Source organism: Octodon degus, unplaced genomic scaffold (genome assembly GCF_000260255.1).
Source record: "Octodon degus isolate 3935 unplaced genomic scaffold, OctDeg1.0 scaffold00029, whole genome shotgun sequence".
In the NCBI taxonomy this organism is placed as follows: domain Eukaryota; kingdom Metazoa; phylum Chordata; class Mammalia; order Rodentia; family Octodontidae; genus Octodon; species Octodon degus.
Window position 1 is genome coordinate 14,764,069 of NW_004524605.1, and position 21,107 is coordinate 14,785,175.

General features: G+C 40.8%; 1 protein-coding gene across 3 annotated transcripts in view; it reads right to left on the reverse strand.

The window, feature by feature from the left end:
• The window catches only part of Ebf1 (early B cell factor 1), a 402,224-nt gene that overhangs the window by 21,179 nt on the left and 359,938 nt on the right, over window positions 1-21,107 (reverse strand). For all 3 annotated transcript variants that reach the window (XM_012514323.2, XM_004629396.2, XM_023713136.1), the window contains one exon: window positions 14,969-15,057. In XM_012514323.2, the coding sequence (XP_012369777.1) occupies window positions 14,969-15,057 (89 nt within the window). The remainder of the gene's footprint in view (window positions 1-14,968; window positions 15,058-21,107) is intronic.

Sequence of the window (21,107 nt, forward strand, 5' to 3'; positions counted from 1 at the left end):
ACAGGTCTCTTCTTTGTTAAAAACGCAGGAAGAGGCACCAAAACATCGCACTTAGGAAGTTCCCTCCTGCAACACTATCATCAGGAATTTACAATGGTCCTTGACATTTTAATAAATTTCACAGAACAAAGGAAGATGGAAATTCAAAATTAACTCAAAGATCTTTGAAGTTGGATAATCCCAGAAAGTTCCATCCTTCTGTGTACAGAATATGTTTTTGTCTTCTATGTTATTGGTAATAAAGATTTGATGATGTAGTTAGCCAGGTACCAGGGGATGGTCACTGTTTGCTCCTATAGAGTGAGGCACATGAATCTTGTCTCCCTGAGTTGCAGCTTTCTCTGACCTTCTCCCATGTTGCCTTTTGTGACCCGTGGCAGTGGGACTCATCTTGCTGCGACACAGCACTGCTGGTGTGCCATCACCATAGCCTTGCTTCCGGCCAGTGCTCTTGAAATGAGAGTGAACTTGGGCCTCTTGTCCTGGAAGCTGTCCTCTTACATGACATCGCGCCCATTTCAAAATGCCCTTCACTACAGTGTGCTGCCTTTGCGGTTCGAGGCAGCCTCATATTTGGCACTGACAATGGCTAGTTATTTGTGCAAATGGGAAGAAAGGATATTTCTGGGTCCTCCATGAGTTAGTGCGACAACCTGCAAGGTGCTTGGATTTCGGTGACCAGAAAATTGCTCTCACCTCCGTGTCACTGCGTTCCCAGTGAACTAGCCCCCAAGCGTGTTTGTGTTGGGGATCTAATATATTGCCTTTCAATCAGAGCTGAGAGCCACTGAACACACAGACAGAACATGACAAGCAGGTCAGGAAAGCAATAAAGATTTTACAGAGCTGTCCAAGGTGCTAAATTTACTCAATAATGGGTTTGGCACCATAGTGTTAACCTCTCATTTACTACCAGTTTGAGGGACTAAATTGAAGCAGCTGACTTCATTTACCTTGAAATGTATATTTTATGACATTATGTAAGTAGATTGAAAGGGCACTGCAGTTTTAACAATTTAAAGGCTAAAGCATGTTTAAGATGAAACTTGAATATTTATTGTATATTGCACTTAAAGTATATAGAATGTTAAAATGTATTGATTAAATTTGTAAAAGGCATTATAAAAATGACAGGCAGTATAAAAGATATATTGCTTTTAAAATCAAATTGATAGTGTATGCTATCTCTTCTGTGGTCACAAGTGTAATTTTTTTGCAGTTTTATATGGTAATTTGAAAAATCTGTAATTTTCACATTAAGAAATGATTGAACCTAGGATGTGAAAAAAAAAAAAAAAGAAATTTCCCATAAGGGGAAGAACTAGATATTTCACACAGATTTTTGTCTATAAAATTCTTTCCTAAAGTACTATTTTTTGAGACATTAGGAGGAAGCATAGGATAAGGGTCTCTTGATTCTAATATTCAATTTTAGTAATTCTAAAAAGAAAGAGCATTTGGTATTACTAATATCTAATTTTTCAAGGCATTTATTTGTCAGGAGAGATTTTGTCTTCTTCATAATATTTAAAATGTCTCCCCACTTGCAGTTTCAAACATAAATGTAGAGATCAGACTCTTACAAGATAATTAATTCTATCCTTGGATTTTTTTTTTTTAAATCCCATTTGGGGATTATGAGGACAAATACCAGCATCCTAAATATTTAAAAGCCTCTGGTTCTCCTTAAAAAGACAATGTTTGTTCTCTAATCTACACCCTGAATCAGACTATTACTGTTCTTCTTGCGGCTTTACATCTTCTCTCTCAAAGAAACATAAAATGTGGAGTCTTTAAAAGTAACTTTCTATCAATCTATTTCCTCTCACGATCAAAATTTGGTCTTAGCTAATTTGCAAGGACCATCAGTTGCTGATTACAGGAGTGGGGAAATGAATTTGTATTCTAAATCTATTTAGAGTTGACAAAAACACTGGGGAGACTCAATGAGCAGCAGGGTTCCAAGAAATAGTTCGAATGTAATTCTTGTTTGTTTCACTTAGGACTCAGAACCATTACAATAAAAATGCTAAATGGACTACAGATACAAACAGAAGATTCAGGCTTACTTTCCATGTTGAAAACCAACCACTCGGTGAATAATTCTCAAACTCCTTTCTGCCCCAGTTATCACGTGACTAGTACTCTCCATCAACTTTAAGACTCATTAACTTTGTAGCGCTTAAGTTCAGTGGGGGTCCCACACTCTGATCCTCTGGTTCTGCTGCTTCATTTAGTCTCTTCTGCATCTGAGTAAGTGCCCTCTAGTTTGGGCTTGATACCACCTCCCCTGGCCGAGAAGCAAAGGGTCTGGCTCCTTCCTACCTCTCTGCCCTCACTCCTTTGGCATTCCTTCTGCCGATGTTCTTCTCTGGATCAACCATGTGAATTTCCCTTCACTCTTCTGAAGCTCAGTACTAAAGGGAGTGGTATAGTGATGGAAGACAGAGCTATCATTTACTGAAAATATGAACTCATTTAGTCCTTACTGAGAGCCTCTTACTGTACTGTTCTTATGACCATTTGGCACAGCAGGAAACTGAGTCTAAGGTCAGCAGACTTCCCCTGAGTGTACACAGCTGATCAATAGCTAAGGAGGGATTCAACCCCAGGGGTGTCAGCTGTAAGATCCTGAGCTCTTGGTAGATACGCTCTTCTATCAAGAATATTCCAGCTTTACTGGCACCCAAGCTCCTAAGCACTCTCATTTTTCCAGAAAATAGTGTTGACAGTGTACACCAAGCATAGAACAAAGTACTGATGGTCATTTAGTGCTGTTACAAAGGATGTAATTCTTCATTCCCCACGGCTAGACTCCAGACTCTCTTCGGGGCCATGGCTACATTTCAATCTCTCTCTCCAAGCCCCTGACACAATCAGCTAATCCAGGCCTTGAGAAATTCCTGCTGAAGAGTTTATTCTCAGATAATATAGCTAATTTTAAGAAATGCAATGATGGTTAATATGATGACATGACAGTTGTACATTTGGTATGGTTTATAAAAGCAGACTTAAATTTGGTGTTCCATTTGGCCACAGGCTTTTTAATCCCATATATAAATTCTCAAAGGTCAAGTTTTGATCACTGTGAATTTTTTTAATGTCAATTTTTTTATGAATTTTCTCTTTCCCTCCTGCTAGCTTGTGCTTACACTTTAATTTTGTGATTAACACAATGAATCATGTCTAGCACAGACATTATCTCAAGTCATAGGCTTCCAGCAACACGAAGTTGGGCTTCAAGTGTATCAACCTTTTATTAACTATTCTCCAGCCTTTAAAAATACTTAGGTATTTGCACATTCACAGAAAACCACCTTGGAAACTAGGCACATCCTGTCAAATATGCAGACAGAGCTGACTCATTCTTCCTTTTATTGAATGATAAACTAAACATTATTTATCCCCATTGGAAGTCTTCTCTTTAGCATTTGATCTCAAATACATAGGTCCTATGCTCCTGGCCACTGGCTACATCCAGCCTTCCATGTAGAAGGGGACATTGTCAAGTTGACCATGAATATGCCCATTTGTAAACAAAATTCAATATTTTTGAGAAACTCAAACCCAGATCATCATGGAACACAGCTTGAATTTTCTTCATTCATATACATTATAGGTCAACGCATAAAGCCATTTACCAACACTACACTAATTTTCAAATTTTGGAGTTAGATTTTTGGACTCCAAAATTCCCTCATAAAATTAAGGCGCAGGGATGATTTGGCAGTTGGCGAGGACAACATGAGCTTGAACTCATGCTCACCTGCCTGGGTAATGATTTCTGAGGGATGTAGAAGAACACAGAAGATAAGCTACAACTCCCACCTTACAATGTCAAGGTGGGTTAGATGATTCCTGATAAAGAAATGCCATTCTTTTCTGCCACAGCTTGTGTTCCTGAGTCCTGTTTATCACAGGTTACTTTCCTCTATTAGAAGGCTCTGAATGCAGCAAGCTCACCATCAGCAACAGAAATTAAAGTGAAGGGGTAAAACCCTCCCTGATTTGGAGACAATCAGCATCTACCAATGAAATCAGCACTGCTTTCACCTGGCTGCCTCACTGCAGAGTTCAGACTTTGCCCAGATCCCAGGACTTTAAATCTTCTTTTTCCACTCACTTCCAAAAGTCTGGGTGACATTATTGAGGGAGAAGCCAAAATGTTGAAAAATTGATTGCAAGTTTCTTGTGGCCCAGTTTCCCACACAGCCCATGTACAATCCAATAAATACTAGTTGTACCACAGTGTATTTCTTTGGAGGGTACTTTGATATCCCAACTTCCTTTTTGTTTATTCAGCCAGATGGAAAATTCCACAATGCATTCTAAAAAGTCAGTATAATAAGGGCAGTGAGGGAAAGAGTAAAATAAACCAAAATAACACTTGGGCACTGTTTAGCTTCCAATCCTCTGAGACATTCCTGAAATTTTTCATTTTTCTTGTAATGTGAACTTCTCGAAATAGAGCTTACCGCAGATCATTAGAAGACTTCAGTGTCACACTTTAAGCACTCTTTACTCAGAAGCCCTATGACTGGGAAGAGTCACTTACACTTAGCATGGACATAATTAAACATGTTTCTGTTGAAAGGGGCATTCTCATTATGGCTAAGGACCACTTTACAGTAAATTGAAATAGAAAGAAGGAGCATAAATGAGGTATAGGTAGCAAGTGGTTATTTCCAGGGAGGCATAAAATGCCAAATGTGTAACAATTATATTTTACAACGCTGCATTCTAAAGACTTCAGGGCATTTTATTATATAAGAAGATTCAGCTGATGTTTGTCCTATAGAACATTCCAGTGCACACTTGTCTGCAGTCTTCACAGAAAAATTCCAAACACAGTTAATATAGACAGCCATATGCAAAATGGATCAATTAAATATTTTGAGTTATTACCATGAGAAGCTAAGGCATCCAAAAGATTTTAGCTTAGAGAAAATGCAGTGGGTAATTTGGATACTTCTCAAATTCTAAAGTTGATTGTATATTCAGATTAGATGATAGCTTCCCAAACATTTTATTAGGTATCATCATACCGCATGACTGAAGATGCACCAGAAAGCCCTGTGCTTGTTAGAAACATGGTAAGGAGACTTCTGAATCACATGAAATTAAAGTAGGTTGTAAGCTAACACAACTGTATCCACGTAAGACACTAACTTACATGATTGACTTTTACAGTACAAAGAAAAAGGCTGTTTTCCAGCAGCTGTTATTGCCTCAATAGAAAAAAAATCAATGAAAGTGAAATGAACAAGAGATTTTTGTCTGAGTTGCAGTTAATACCACTGAAGAGCTATGGATATTAAAAGGTCAACAAATAAATTAGCCAGGGTGTTATGAAATGAATGATTTCACTGATAATTTTATTGAGTGAAAATTGTTCGTTGCCTATTAGACCAGGTAATTTTTATCTGGTGCCTCAATTATTGTTCTGTAAGCAATAACATAGTTGTAAGAGCAGCTGATTCGATTGCGTGACCTCTGAGAAGCTAGCTAGGACAGCTTGACTTCACTAGGACGGATAACTCAGCTTGGTCTCCATGAGGTGCCAACCTGGCCTTCCGGCAAGGAGATCTCATAAAAGAAACATTGCACTTGCTTCATTTTACCAAAATTTTGGACTTTTCTGGTGTCAGCAGTTAAGTGTAAATTGTGAAAACAGATATGCCTGTGAAGAGCGGTGACAATGGCTTTCTTTCCCGCCTCTCTTTGGTCTCCTGGCCTTCCCTGCTAAATGGTGTCATCATAATTGGTGAATGGGAACCTGGGGCGCTCCCCGCCACAAATACAGTGAGGAACGCTGTCTGCACCCTTGTGGCTGTGACCTGCTCTGAGGAACAGAGCTGAACCCGGTCACCTCCAGCCGGCTCTTCTTATTCCAATTCATTGTACTGGTTTAAGACCAGCGCGCTAGGGTAGGTCCTGCCGAGTGGCCTTGGAAATCGACTTTCTGATCAGGATAAAAGTCTCTGCTGAAAGAGAAAGCGCTGGACAGAGGTGCCTTTTTCAGGGGCAGGTTGTAAAGTCAGCACATGAAACAAAAACTGCCTAGAGTCAGAATTACCCTTGAAAATCTTTTAAGTCACCTTTAAGTCGCCAAGGCCTGGCCTTTTAGAAACACAAAAAAAGGCAAAAATTAACTATTTCTGTTTCTCTTTATCTTCTGACTATGGCTTCTCTTTCCCTAGGGCAAGGCAGAATAAATATCTAGCTTTAAAAAAAAGGACCACTGAGTAAACACTAAGATATACTTGTCATATATGTGTATGTGTGGGTATGTATATAGATGCATATAAATAAATACAGTATATGGATATTTTTGGACATCTACTATAGTTAAACTTGGACTAGCTCCTGCTGGGACTATACTGTATTTTAAACATACTAAAGGGGGCAAACTATAGTTTCCTTTTGCTTCTTAGATTGTTGACTATCATCAGGTATTCTATGTACCTTTAGTTGAACGATATTTGTAAATGATGGTTCTCAAGGCTTTATAGATGCCATTGAGTACCACTGCAATTAAAATGCACCAGCTCCAGACTGCAAGAGCTTGTGACTTTCATTACCCCAATGCACAACTGAAGCCTAACTCAGGGCTGAAAATAGCGAGCAGGCTTAAGACCTTGTAATGTCTCTGCTCCTCAGGGCTTGGGGTTTAAGAGGACAAGACTGGTGGCTGGGAGGTGGAAATGAATTTGCCCTTTGTTCCTCCTCTTGCTACTTAAATTCACAAGTAATTACACTCATTGCCCCTCATACAGGCTGTGATACCAAGTAGGTTAAACTGAATCTTCCTCATCAAGTGCTCAGTGCTAAAAAAGAACTTGAGAGAATTCCAGAACTCAGGTGTTGGATGACTGGTCTTACGAGTCCTCACCACAATGAGGCTGCAGCTCAAGAGAATTATGTCTGAGGTTTGTCTGGGTGTGTTTTTAATTCTTGCCGCCACTTTCGCCTAGCTCAGCCATTCGTGAGCTGACCTCAGTTGATGCCACAGATTCCCTCCTCCTCCCATCCAAGCTGAGGGATTTTGCGATTAGCTTGCAAAAATGCCTCTCCTTGAAATTCCTTTTTCTTCATTCTAGGAGGCAGTGCTGACTGTGTGGCTCTGGGCCTCTAGTGCAAGGGATGTGGCTCAGATCCATGCTGTCCTGCAGAGGAGCAGAGTCTACTGTGTACCTTTGTTTCCTCGCTGGTAAAAGGATAATACCAGCACTAGTTGCATTTGAGTACTGTTACTGCGTCTCACGCAATAGCCAGCACTAGTATTGATGGATAATCTTTGCTTACTTTCCAGAGAACTTTAGTAAGCTACCTATATGCTTACAGTCTGTGTGGATTGTGTACCTTGAGTACTACTTAAGTCATAACCCTATTTGCAAACCACTACAGAAGATTCTGAATGGACTTATGGTGATGAAGCATGGTGCAGTCAAAAATTTCCATTTACTCCTCTCTGAATCTCAGTTTCCTCATCTCTAAAATGGGTATAATACAGTAAAAAAAAAACACCAAAATCATTTACTACAAGTGAGCTAAGCAGAAGTAGTTTATTTTATTTTTTGTACTTTTTAGGGAAGGGTCTACAGGGTGTTCAGGGTCTTGCTACTAGATTGGATTCATAGAGAGCCACCTGTTTACAGCCTTCCAAGAGCTGGGATTACAGGCATGTGCCACCACATCCAGTCTCAATCACCATCTCAGAGTGCCTTGGGGGTTGGGCCAGCACAGCAGGCCTGGGGCTCAAACCCCTAGCCCCTGTGCCTGCTTGCAGGCGCTTTAATCCACTGAACTATTTAGCTGGCCCAAAAGTAGTTTAAAGAGGTGAGAATTATTATTTTGAGGGATCTTTGGGTTTTTAATGTAGCTATAACTTCTTTCCCAGAGTTACACACACACACACACACACACACACACACACTGCTGTATATATCTTCGTGGCTACTTAGGACATTCTAGGCTAAACTGCAGCAATAAAAGCAGTGTAAATTGTAGGGCAGGGCTCCCAAAGGCCTACACTGAACATGGGATTAAAATGGAGAATGGAATTTGCCTATAACTTTTTTGACAAATATAGACAAGCGGGGGAAAAATGGACCGCATTCCGAAGTTTGAGTTTTTGACAACAGAACACAGAAACAAAATGTTTCCTGGAATCAAACTTGAGTGGTTTTTCGAGTTGATATAGTGTAAGATTTATACGTGCCTCTGTGTTTTTTGTTTGAAGTTACTTTCATATCTGAATGTCGTATTAATATAGTTTCCTTAAATAAAAAAAGGAAGCAAATAATCTAGGCATGCTGATATAGGCCTGTAACCTCAGCATTCTATGAGGCTGAGGAAGGAGGATTGTAAATTCAAGCCCACCCAGAGAAACTTACCAAGACCCTGTGTCAATGTAAAGTGAAAAGAAAATGAGAGGTGGGAGAGAGAGGAAGAGGAGAGGAGACAGACAGACAGACAGTCAGAGTGCCACCTAATACAAGAGAAAGACACAGAAATAAAATTTTTCTTTATCCTTTACTGAAATCCTTAGTCACCCCCTTTTTCTGCTAGGAGGCAATGTGGTTATGAAAGATTTCTTATTTGTATTTTCACAGATGCAACTCCAGGTTTTGAATTACTGATAGTCTTTGTAGAAAGACTAAAACAATAAAAGCATAATTAGAATACATTGTATACAGCCAACTCCAGTTTTATTTTGCCCCAGCTCTGTATTTATGATAAATCGCTGAACACGAATGCTCTTTAGGGAGGGCGATTTTGGGTCTCATTTCTCTGCTGAGCAAAAACAGTGCCTCTAACTGGAGTCTGAATTTCAATTTTGCAAGTGTACCCTTGAACTGAATATTATTTGGCACAATGCAGCGCACAACTGAGCCACTAAATGGCTGATTTACTAAATTATTATTAGATGAGCCCTTGCTGTTCCAAATGAAAGTGTAGTCACTGTCTTCCTTCATGGTGTGTTCAAATTGTTCTGTGTTTAAATATTCAGCATGAGGCTAATGTGAACTGATGAACTGAGACTATAAACATTCACTTTCAATACAGACAGAGCGATAGAGAGGTAACACATCATGTGGCCCGTGGAGGTGAAAATGATTTATATTGAAGAATGTTGCTCCCTACTTCCATTACTTGAAGGTAATCTTAATTAGCCTGGTGTTTGAAATGACGAATTCTCATGTGCAGGAAGAGCTGCTTCATGGAGCCTGAGAGTTCTGAATGCCAATGAAAAGAGGCTACCACAGAATTGGCTTCTTCCGTTGTTCCAGACCTTCAATTTTATTCATGCAGGCTCCACAGCAAAAGCAGAAGAGTGGATCTCCCAGAGCAACTAGGGTGTTTCACAGTCAGTGTGTTTGAAGACCCACCCATAGGACCTACTACCTGTCCTGTCTACCCTTCTTCCCTCTTGAGTCCAGTTGCCTGACACTTCACATGCTCCCTGGCCATGCTGGCATACACCCTACCCCCTTGGGCAACTAGCTTGTGTACTGACACCTGCTGGAATGAGCAACCCTTGCCTTCTTGGATGAATAGAAGCCCTCCTGTCTCCTCTCCTTTGAGGGCAGTTATAGGCGAGCACTTAAAATACTGTGATCACTTACAGTAGATTAGAATTTTTTATTGGTGCCGTGTTGCCATAACAACAGGAAGACAGCAGATGACTTAAGCTAGGCTTGCAAAGCACAAGGCTGCTCATCTGGCAGTTAAAATGAATACAGTTCATTTCACAAGTTCCCCATATGGACTCTTAGTGTATGATAATGAGGAGACCATATGGTGAGAGAAAATGCACTGAGAACAATCGGGTTCTGCGGGCTGAGTGAGAAGCGGGGAGAGAAAACCCGGGTAGAGACCTGGGCGCGCTCTCGGGGTTCAAGGTTTAGCTGAGGTTTGTTTGGGATGATTGTTTTCCATAGGGGTTTCGAGTTTCTTAATCTGTTCCTTAATATGTCGGCTGTGTGAAATGACAAACATCTTGCAAATTTTGCAATATCATTCATCACAAACTGTCAGCAGTGTTTGCAAATCTAACTTCCAAGATCTTTTAAATGTGTTGTTCTTAAAAGGCAACAGTACGAAGTTTTTAGACAAAGTGCAGGAAAATTTAAGCGCTTCTGACAAGCAGAAACATTAACAGTAATCATTTTTAAAACACATCTTTTGCCTGCATGTTTAGCTGTAAATAATGCTAGAACATATAAAAGCTTTAAAGTAAAAAATGTAATAAATACTTTTTATTATATTTCATAAAGGACAAAAAAATGCTTCCAGCCATGTACACGTCCTCTCTGTACATGTGAATGTGTAGACCTGGGTTGCTCTGTCCTCCCTACTACTCACCAGATTGGAAACTGAGGAAGACAGCTTGAAAAAGCCTTTACAGTTGAGCCTGTATTATACATGCTTCATAAAAGATGAATATAAATGCATTAGTTAGACACGGTGAGCTAAATTAGAAGGTCAGGCAGGGCTGGGAGGACTGAAAAATCACACAACCAATGAGTGTAATTACTCTTTTTTAAGTCTATTAAGTGGTGTTGTTCTATCAGGGCTCAGGGGTATAGGACACGAAGAACAAGATAAAGTAATGTGTATTTATTACTCCCGCTGGATCAATTTACCAGATATTTTCAGCTCCATAAAGCAAAATACACAAATGCAGCCTTTGTTACTTTCCTCAAACTGCTTTATTTTCTCTAAAAGAGGGACTGACTCTTGGGGGAAGAAAAATGTTTGCCCTGTGGAGGTTGCTATGCCAGCCTCTCTCCATGGAGGGAGGAGAGAAAGCTGCGGAGACTAAGCCAGACAGGAGCTGGGTTCTGAGGAGGAGCAGGAGAGAGGAGTTAATCTAGATTAGAGGAGGAATTACTTGGGTTACCGAGTTAGAAGGAAAAACATGGGAATTCAACATGGTGGGCCCAGTGAGGCTTCTGAGCCCAGGGCCCTGAGTTTATAGCGCAGCTCTCCTGCTTGCTTGCTATAACATCCCAGAAATCTCCAGCCTCTGGGGCTCTGAGTCCTTGTCTGTGGAGTAGGGGACGCACACTGTGCCAGGATGATTGGCCCTGGTTTATTATGTCTCCCTGAATGCAGCAATCCCTCTCTGTGTACATTATCTCCCTAATTCCTGACAATACTGCGGGGTAGCTGTTTTACAGAAGAGAAACCTGAGCCTTAAGACCAGCATGCTCCGAGTGGTGGATCTGGTTTCCATAATCCTGGTCTGTCTGGCTTAAGAGATCTCTGTTTTGGCCTCCATGGTGTGTGAAAGCCTTCAACAGTGCCTGACTTAGACTAGGCACCAAGCAGTAGACCAATCGTGCATCTCAGGGTTTACAGCTAGCACAGGGAATGGTGGGCTCAAGGTCTACTCTCACTGCTTAGGAGCTAGAGCTCATGGGCCCCTCATGAAGAGAACTAGAAACTGAAAGGAACGGGCAGTGCCCTGGCCTTCAGAACCAAGGCAGCACCTTGCCTGGGGTTTCTGGATCATAACTGTGAGCCTCAGGAGGCCAGCATTTATGACCCACAATGCCCCTGCGCCCTTCACCTCTACATCATAAGAAAACCCATCCTTGACCCTAAAGTCACATTCCTCCCTCTCCTGCCATGGTCTGCAGAAGAAAAGTGTGGTGACACAGAACACGGAGCTATGATTTAGAACTCTTAGTCTGGCTTTCTCCATGAGCATAAGCAAAAGGAAACCAAAAAACATCTAGGGCTCGCATAATTACCGTATTTAAAATGTGTGTGTATAGCAGCTATCACGATGGTCACTTTCAGAGACGGACTATTACGCTTGCTCCTATTTGGGAAATGTGAAAAATGTCAGCTTTTCTAGCTTTTCTTGAAAGAGAGACTGCAATAAAAGCATGTCCAAGTTCTCTGAAAAAGCATAAGCCTGGATACAAAGGCATATTATTATGGAAAGCTATCTGTTTGGTCTTTGGAGCAGTTTCATTTGACAGGATATGTGGGTGGTTGTATGAATCTAGCTTTGTCTATTCACAAACACATGGGTTTAATAAAGTGCAGTTTGTTTTTTGAGGTGTGTGGTCCAGAGCTCACGGAAGCACTCCTGTTTGACAAACATTGACCATGATTCTGAGAAAGGTGGAGCCCATTTTCATCCCCCTAACAATGGACGGTGGGGGTATAAATCTCCCAAGTCCACAGGAATACTCTGTGCTGGCTCCATCCGCCACTTCCTGACCCTGCCCTTGAACCCTTGCACCACCTTAACATTCGGAGCCAGGAGGACAGACACTGGGCTCTGAGTCACCCTGAGAGCTTCCTGGGGTGGGCTCTGGCCTCAATCCTTGCACAGTCAAGTGGCTGGATGCAAGCTGCAGAGTGTTTCCTTAACACACAAATCCATTGTGTCCTTGATTACTCTTCTTAAACCCAGGAAAAGGGGGTTGAGTGTTTCCCCATCAGCCACCAGGGACACAGTGACACGTGCCTGCTATTTGTCCAACATTTCTGAACATAACATGCAACTGTGAAAATATTTTCAAAAGTAAGTACACACAACTCAACCTCACATCCCTTTGTCTCTCCTTTAAACACAGATAAGAAAAATATCACTTAGCTTCTTTAGATCTCAGCCATGAAATCACCTTTATCTCTGATTTTTGAATAAAAGTTGTTAGAGGGGCAATGATAAGCTGTATGATTACTATGGTCACTTCATAGATGAAGAAAATGAGGCACAGAGGACACCCATCTCCTCACAGGATTAGGGTTCCCTGAGAGCAGAGATTGGGTAGAGGGCCTGTCACAGGCAAGGGCTCCACTCTCAGGCAACCGGCACATAAGCATAACTGCCTTCTATTGAGTACCAAGAAAAATTTAAGAACCTGACAAGATAGGACATTCCAAATTAAGGCACAGGAAGGTAAAGAAATTTGACCTCAGTTGCCTCGCTAGCAAGTGGCTGGGCTCTGACCCCCACCTTGTCCATCTAACCTGACTCTCCAGTCTGTCCTTTCAACCCACCCAGTAGATCCTCAATATCAGATGCTAACTCAAGTGCTAAATATAAAGTGAAGATGCTTCCTTAAGGGAGAATATTGAGGACCTAGGATTTTGTCCGTGCTTCTGTTTTTCACCATTAAGCCAGCTAAAGTGCTGACCATTGGATAGATGCAGATCATTTTACCCATGCCCCACCCCTGGCAATACGTGGGAGGTATGTTCTTGCCAGACAGAGGGACCTAAAGGTAAATCTCTTTTCTGCACTGACATCTATGCTGTGCAGAGAGTAGTTGCTCTCTAAAATCAGTTAAGGTCAACAAGGAAAGGGAGGATGTGAAAGACAATGATGTGAACGTGTTGACACTTTGTAAGATTCCTCCTCAGGTGAGGGGCTTTGAAGAAGTTTCAGCCAAAGTGAACAGCACTGCCACCCATACACATGTGTTCTGGGGCTGAGCCTGAAAGCCAGGTGGTTCTCCCCTGAGATCGGGATAGTCCACATATATATGTGCCTGTCAAGGTCCTTCCTCTGTGGGCAGGCATTGCCTCTGTGTCTCTCTCACACACACACATCTGTGCATTGGCATGAAGGGCAGTTGAGTTGCAGGCAGGACCTGACCCAGCTGGTGACTATGCCAGCAGAGGAAGCCAGGGCCTAGGCAGGTTATCATGTAGACTTGACTGCTCAAGGAGGTCTGTAGAGCTAGGAAGGATATCAGCTTTGGTTCTGTACATGCTCTATGAGAATGCATGGCCCCAGACATGACAAAGCTCTCGATCAGCTCTGGCAAGAAATGGACCTCTCAGCTACTACTCATTCAATTTGATGACTATCGCCTGTGTCATTAATGACTTTGTATCTTGCTGCCAGTGAACAGGAAAGAGCAGCTCAACTAACTCAGTACTTTGAACTTTAGTATCTAACTGCTGTCTGTGCTGGGTTCTCAAAAACTTTGGTTTCTTTTTTTTTAATGTATGTATTTATTTACTTGATACAGGGTCTTGGTACAAAGTTCAGAATCATAATGATCCTCCTGTCTCAGCCTCCACAGTGCTGGGATCATAGGTGTGTACCACCACACCCAGTTTCAGGGCCAGCACAGCGCGCCCTTCTGGGGGCCAGCATGGTATTTGGTCCTGGGGATTGTACTTGAGTCCTAGTGCTTGCCAGGCAGGTGCTTAGACCACTGAGCTCTCTCCACAGCTGGTTGCTATCTCCCTGGTTGCTTTTTTATTAATGATCAGTACTGGTTTTTATTGTGAGCACTGAGTTTGCCGATCTCTCTCACACAGGGCCCAAGTTCCTCGGGTATGTAATGGTCCATAAAGGTCCATTTTCCTCCTCCTGCACTCATAGTAATTAACCACATCTTGCTGTATATCACCTGTTACTCTGACTTGAAGTTTTTGTTACATTTCTCATATATTTATGCTTCCTAAATGGGCAAAGATATCTCAGGATGAAAGAGGCTGTCTTATCTGTCCAGTGACATCTTCCAGTAATTTATCTTTCGAGCTCTTTCTATCTGCAACAAGGGTAAGAGCAGATCCCTGTGTAGTTAAAAAGTGGGTGTTCTTTTTGGTCACAGGAACTGCTACGACATGGTGAATAACCCAGACTCTGGTTTAAATTTCAGTTTAGCAATTTACATGCTGTACAGTCCTGGACAAATTATTTAAGCTCCCTTGGCTTCATTATTTTCTCCCTGAAAATAGGAATGTTAATAGTACTAACCTCAGAGAATTTTGAGATGATGAATGACATAATGTATGCTAAAATAAGCACAGCAATGCCTAGCACATAGGGCTTACTTTTATTACTTCTTGCCTTATGGAACCAAAACCACAAAGCACAAAAATATGAGCTTGTTATCTTTACATTAATTTTCATCCAATCATTTTTTTGCCAATCATTTAAGTCCAACTTTCCAGATACCATAATAGAAAAAGGAGATATCCTGACCTTTGGCAAACGCTCAGGGTCACCAGGATGCCTGGGAATGACCTTCTGTAATCGCTGGAAACCATAATCGATGGTAGGTTCGTTGAGTGCTGCAATGAAGAAGGCAAACAATTAGAACATCATCAGGAAATAGAGCGGAACAAGGTTTGCAAAATAGGTGCTGCAGAAATAACTGGGAAGTGTGTAGTTTCGCTGACATTCTCGAATGAGGTCAGCCAGCACCCATAGGAAGGCTCTCTTTGCGATCGCTTCCACCACCATCTTCTGCTACCTGTCACGGAGGGAATCCACTTACAGAATTCTGTTTTCTCATCACGAACAGAAAGTAAGCTGATATTTAATATGAGGTTTTAGCATTCATTTGGTTTAGTTCAGAAGCTTAGATCAAAGCACACAAGGGCTTGTTGAGTGGACGGCTACCCCTACAGCAGGAGAACTAAAAGTCTCTGCTGAAAGTTACTTCAAAACCTTGAGTGCACCACAGCGGACCCTGTTAGCCTAGCATCTTCTATGCACTGAGAGCTGTAAGAAGACGATGGGTTCAGGGGAGGGATAGATAAGGGTTTTCTGAGACGCATGATAGAGTCTGTAAAGAGTTAGGTATTGAACATGCCCTGGTTCCAAACTTCACATCTGAAATTACAAAGCCGCCTTCTACCAACATTGGTATTATTTCAAGAAAAAGAAAAATCCATATGGAGTACTAGTGTAGAGTAACTGAGAGCCCAAGAATAATTCTTTAAAAGACTCCAAGAGCAGAATTATAATAACATTTGGAGACAATTGGCCTTGCTGTGCCCCTATTAATTAAACTCCCTTAAATTAAACACAGCACAGTCTGGTCTATCATTTTCAAGAATTCCTCCATGATACACAAAATATCTTTAGCATGTCTCATCTGAGAATGTAGGAAACGTGGTAGCTCTATCTTCTATTCTTTTACGCTTTATCCTGTAAATAGTGGGGAGGTAAAGCTTTTTTAAAAAAAAATTTAACCAGACAGAGTATTCAACCACACATTTTCTCGCTTCCTGAATAAAAAGACAGTTTTTGTCATTCCAGCATTCAGCTATACATTAAAAAACAGTTGCCACATGCTTTACTTTAAATGCATTTTCCATTAACCTAAATTTTAAAAGTAAGATTCATACTACTACTAACTTTAAAAAACTGTATTAAATTCAAATAGGTCCCAAGGCTAATGGAAGCAATTTGTGTACCAACCCAAACTGACTGGCCCACTTTTCAAAATACAGGTATGATAATCTTGCGGTTTTAAAAGGACATTTAAATTGAAAGACTGTGAATTTAGTACATAATTATACCAATAGAACCCTTTAACTTGTCAACTTGTAAATCTAAAAGGCTATCAATCATTTCTAAAGAGGAAATAAACCTTAAAATTCTTTGATTGACAGTGCTTACTTTTAAAAAAAAAAAAAAAAAAAAAAAAAAAAAGGAAAAAGAAAACCTGCACAAAGTGGCCAGAAATCCATTTACAAAAGTACATTGTTTTACATAGGTGAGTAAAAAGCCAATAATTACACCCCCGAAAGACACATAAATCAGAGTAAGTACTTTTTCCACACTTGTATATTTTAAGTTGGAGTGAACTTCAGGCAACTTTTTATTAAAAAGATTTTTCCCAAATGCAATGCTTACTACAGTTGTTAATAAAGCCACATTTTCATTTAGGATAACATAATCATTTTTGTGCAAATATAAAGCTAGCAAATCCTGCACCCTTTCCAAGCAGTAAACTGTCAACCCATCTCTTCTAGAAGTTGGTTACAACTACACCCAGGTGTACCAAACCTCTCTATACTACTATTTGAGTTAAAGCACAATATTTATTATTCCTGCTATTACTTTCTAACCCTTGAGAATTCTTTTTTCAAAGTATACTTTTAGAGTGAGAGCCATAGAATTCTTTACACAGGGACATGCTTCCTTGTAAAATCTGTGGTATTTAATCAAGGAATGCATATGACAAGAAAGAGGCTGAGGTTTAAGTTATTTACAATATTTACCTCTATCCATAATAATTATTGCCAATTAAATGTTTAACCATAAATAGTAGCTTGAGACAATTAAATGCATTATTTTAGTGTCTGAAAACATAATTCAGCACCCTAAAAATGCTAATTCTTAGTTTTATCTTACCAGTCTAAGCCACCAATAAAATCTGAATGGTTGACCCACCCCTTCAATCATTTGCATAATGAAGTCCTATTGTGTCTAGATGCTCGTGGCTCTTAATTGAAAAGACTAATCTATATTAGGGGATGATGTGATTTCTTGCTACAAGGCTAACTCACAGCAAAATGACAGACGCTATCAACAATTAAAAGAATGAATTCAAATGTCATAAGCAACTAATAGCTAAAGAACTGAGGAGACATCATTCTGCTAGCACAAAAAGTAACTGAAATAGACATATTAAACTCATTACTCAAAAAAATTCTGCTCAGTGAAAGTGTACTTATGAGAGAGGGATATATTTTAAACAGTAAGATAAAGCCCGTGATGTATTTGCCTTGCCTTAATGATTTGCCTTCTGCTCATATTTTTAAACCCATTGGCCGGCAGTCAGTGTAGGGATGGAGTTTTACAAAGGAATTGTCTAGTGCTAACAACAAGGCTCACAATAATGGTCAGCAAGACAAAGCACGCTGTCCTGAGTGCAAAGGAACTAGTGATTTCGCTGATGCCACTGACTACAGAAAAAATATTAAATCAATTACTAAGCGGAAGGAGGCATCTAATAAAGATTACTGCTTAAAAAACACAATCCTCCCCCTAGGGAAAAAAAATGATGAAAAATCTTGGAAAGGGAGCAGGGTAGAGAATATAATGTCAAACGGGACAGAACATGATAAAAACAGAACTGATGCCACAGAATAGAACATGATGGACACATGGAACAGAATACGATGTGGTCCACAGAAGCAATGTCACAGGGAAGCATTTTTTCCTGACATGCGCTACTAACTTGAAAAGCAGATTATGAGAGCATATGTACAATAGGGTTAATTTTTTAAATGAGCACAAATGGAATAAAGCGAAGTTGTCTTGTACAAACTGCTGCACATTAGCTGTTGCTGAGTAGCAGACCTGAAGGTGTTTCTCTTCTCCCTCTTTACTCCGTACATTTTCTATGTTTTCCATAATGAACACGTATTTTTATAATCAGAGAAAAAGGTTAAGAACAAGAGATTATTGCTGAGCTGGAACTTGACCTGCTTATATAAAGTAATGACATAAGAAACTCTGCCTTAAAAGGGGTCTGCATACCCTTTAATAACCTGGCATGGGTTATTACAAACCATAAGAAAAATAAGTAGTATACTTTTGGCCAGTTGTATAAATACGTGACTATTCGTAAACTCTCTGAAAATCAACAGAGAGGGTAATGGGAAGGAATCATAAAGAATGGTATATTTATTGCATCAGCGGGGCCGGTTGTACCTTAGGGACACACATCTACTCTGCAAGAATGTAATATAAAGTTAACTCTTCAACAAAGTGACCTCATTGTACTTGAGTGCAGGGCTCAAGGAGCCCCCGTAGAAGTGCGAATGCTCAGTGCTCTCCCCTACCAACGGGGGCAGTTCCCAGGATCTGGTAGAAAAAGGAAAAACAACTTAACTGGCCATAATTACTGACAAATAAGGAAGCCTGAGTGACTTCAGTTGAAAACAGAAAAACAGATCCAGGTGTGAGCTGCACAAGGAATAGAACCATGAGACCAGCCTGTGTGGCCCTGCTTCTGAACACCTCCACTCGGAAAGGATTTGAGACCGCGTTGCCCTATCAGAAAGGCTCAGGGATTTGGTTTACTATGAATAGAGAAATCTTACTACCTAAATCTTCAGAATAAAGTGGGACCCAGGTATGCATTTTTGAATTCTAAAAGGCATCAGGGGCTGGAGAGATGGCTCATGGGCTGGAGAGATGGCTCAGTGGTCTAAGGCACCTACTTAGAACAAGCTTGGCAAAGCATCAGGGACTGCGGTTAATCCCTAGCACCACATGCCAGCCAGCCCCGCCCCCTGGTGGGCTGAGCTGGCCACACACACCTCTCTCTCTCTCTCTCTCTCTCTCTCTCTCAAATAAATAAAAAAAAATTTAAAAATTTAAAAGGCATCAGATTATCCAGTTTTAGAGTGTGCCATATACATTTGTAAGAATTAGCTGTTTTGAATCACAACATCACAAGCCACTGGAATACTCCATAGAGTTGGAACTGTGCTCAGACTCTCGCCCAGGATTCTCCCACCGAGCAACTGTCCACTGTCCTGTCTCCCTCACTTACCTCTTCTGCTCCTGTTTCTGATGAAGCCTATCATAGGGGCACATTACACTGAAGGGCACAAGAGCTTCGGCACAGGTCAGACTACTGTGGAGCCACATACAGTGGAATTCATGACGCCGTGCACTCACCCCTTCAAACATATTTACTGGCAGGTAGATATTCACAGAAAAAGCTTGGTAGAACCTTGCAGAGCTGAGTGCAGCAAGCCAGCATAAACTTGAAACTTTCATCTCATGCAAAACAAGGTCAGATGCTGTTTGGCAGGGCACGTGTCTAAGGTGAGATGTGCGAAAGGCCCTCTCGTGCACAGCTATGAAAGGTTACTGGCCACGGATACTGAGCAGAAAAGTGCGCTGTGCACATAGGGTTGGCATTACAGTTACATTAGATTTATTTTTTCAAAAAACAGTGAATTACATGGCTTTAAAAATCAAACCAGTCCTCTGAGTGCAGTGCAGCTACTTATAAATGACTTTGAGTTCCTTCCTAGCTCGTCATCATAGATTCCCTAAAGGAAACCAGTAACTTTCCACTCTGAACCAGTCTCTATTAAGCCTCTCTTCTCATGGGCTTCCACCCAAGTGCTGACCAGGACAGAAAAATCACTGGTTATTGCGAGTTATTTTTACAATGTCCAAATTTTCATGCAGCATGAAATGCTAGCTGCAAAAAAAAGCTTAGATAACACAACTAGATTTCATAGACTAATACTAATCATAAGATTATCAAATTTAACTAAGACATTTAGTAACGGATACATTTTAACCAAATGTACATGTGGCCTTTTTGCTTTTAAAGGAGATCCACTTCACAAACATGATAAGTTAAAAAAAAAATTCTCTTTCAGGGAATTCACTTGCAAATGAAAACCCTGCAATCAAGATAGATGTACTGATAGTTATGAACACCGATTGTTCAGTATTTGGGGTTTCCTTATAATTAAAAACAATCACCCCTCATCCTCTGCAATCTCTGAGTACTTATTCTTGGACACAGTGGAAATGAGCTGAGCACCTGGAAAGGAACTTTCCCAGACACTGAGAAAAGCGCTCGGGTGCCTTTCGAGTGTGAGCAAGCAGAGTCCCCTGCCTTTACAGCTCAGCGTCTCACTTCAGAGCTTTAACATAGTTCTGAGGTTTTAATTTCCTTTTTTTAATGGTCGTGTGACATGATGTCATTTTGACTGGAAATGAAAAGAAAGGCAGATAATAGGAAGGTAATATTTATATTCTATTGCCATTTAATGTCCAAACAAATATGTAGACTCTATGCCAAGTAATAAATAAAACCTCATAGCCTAGACAATGATAAAACCAACACCTGGGTCTCCAACCTTCCCCGGTGACTACTCCAACTTTGAAGTAAAGGAGGAACAGTCCAGCATTTGCCTTCGAGGCAGATCCATTCTGTGTATGAGAGTTATTGCATATGTGCTAGGCAGAGCCTTTGGCTTCCATAATGGCCCCATTTTTCCCTCAGTGACTAAATTAACAGCCAGAAGTAAACAATAAAACAGCAAGCTATCTTCACAAACCTATCTTTAAGATGACTTTAAAATATAGCAATTAAAAAATCAACCAGAAACATAAACAAGAGCCAGAAGCATGGTGAATGCAGACACTTGTTAGGTTTGCAGTCACTGACTATTTCATTAGCTGCCTACATGTTCAGTGCCCAAGCATCATGCTGGTCATCACACCAGTAGAAGAGAAACACTCCCTGAGAAACCAAAGCCCAAATTCCTTGCCAGGGGAGCCCTGCTGTCAGGGTGGAATGTTGCTCTGGCCTGGCCTGGTGGCTGCCCCAGGTCAGGAGAACTTCTGG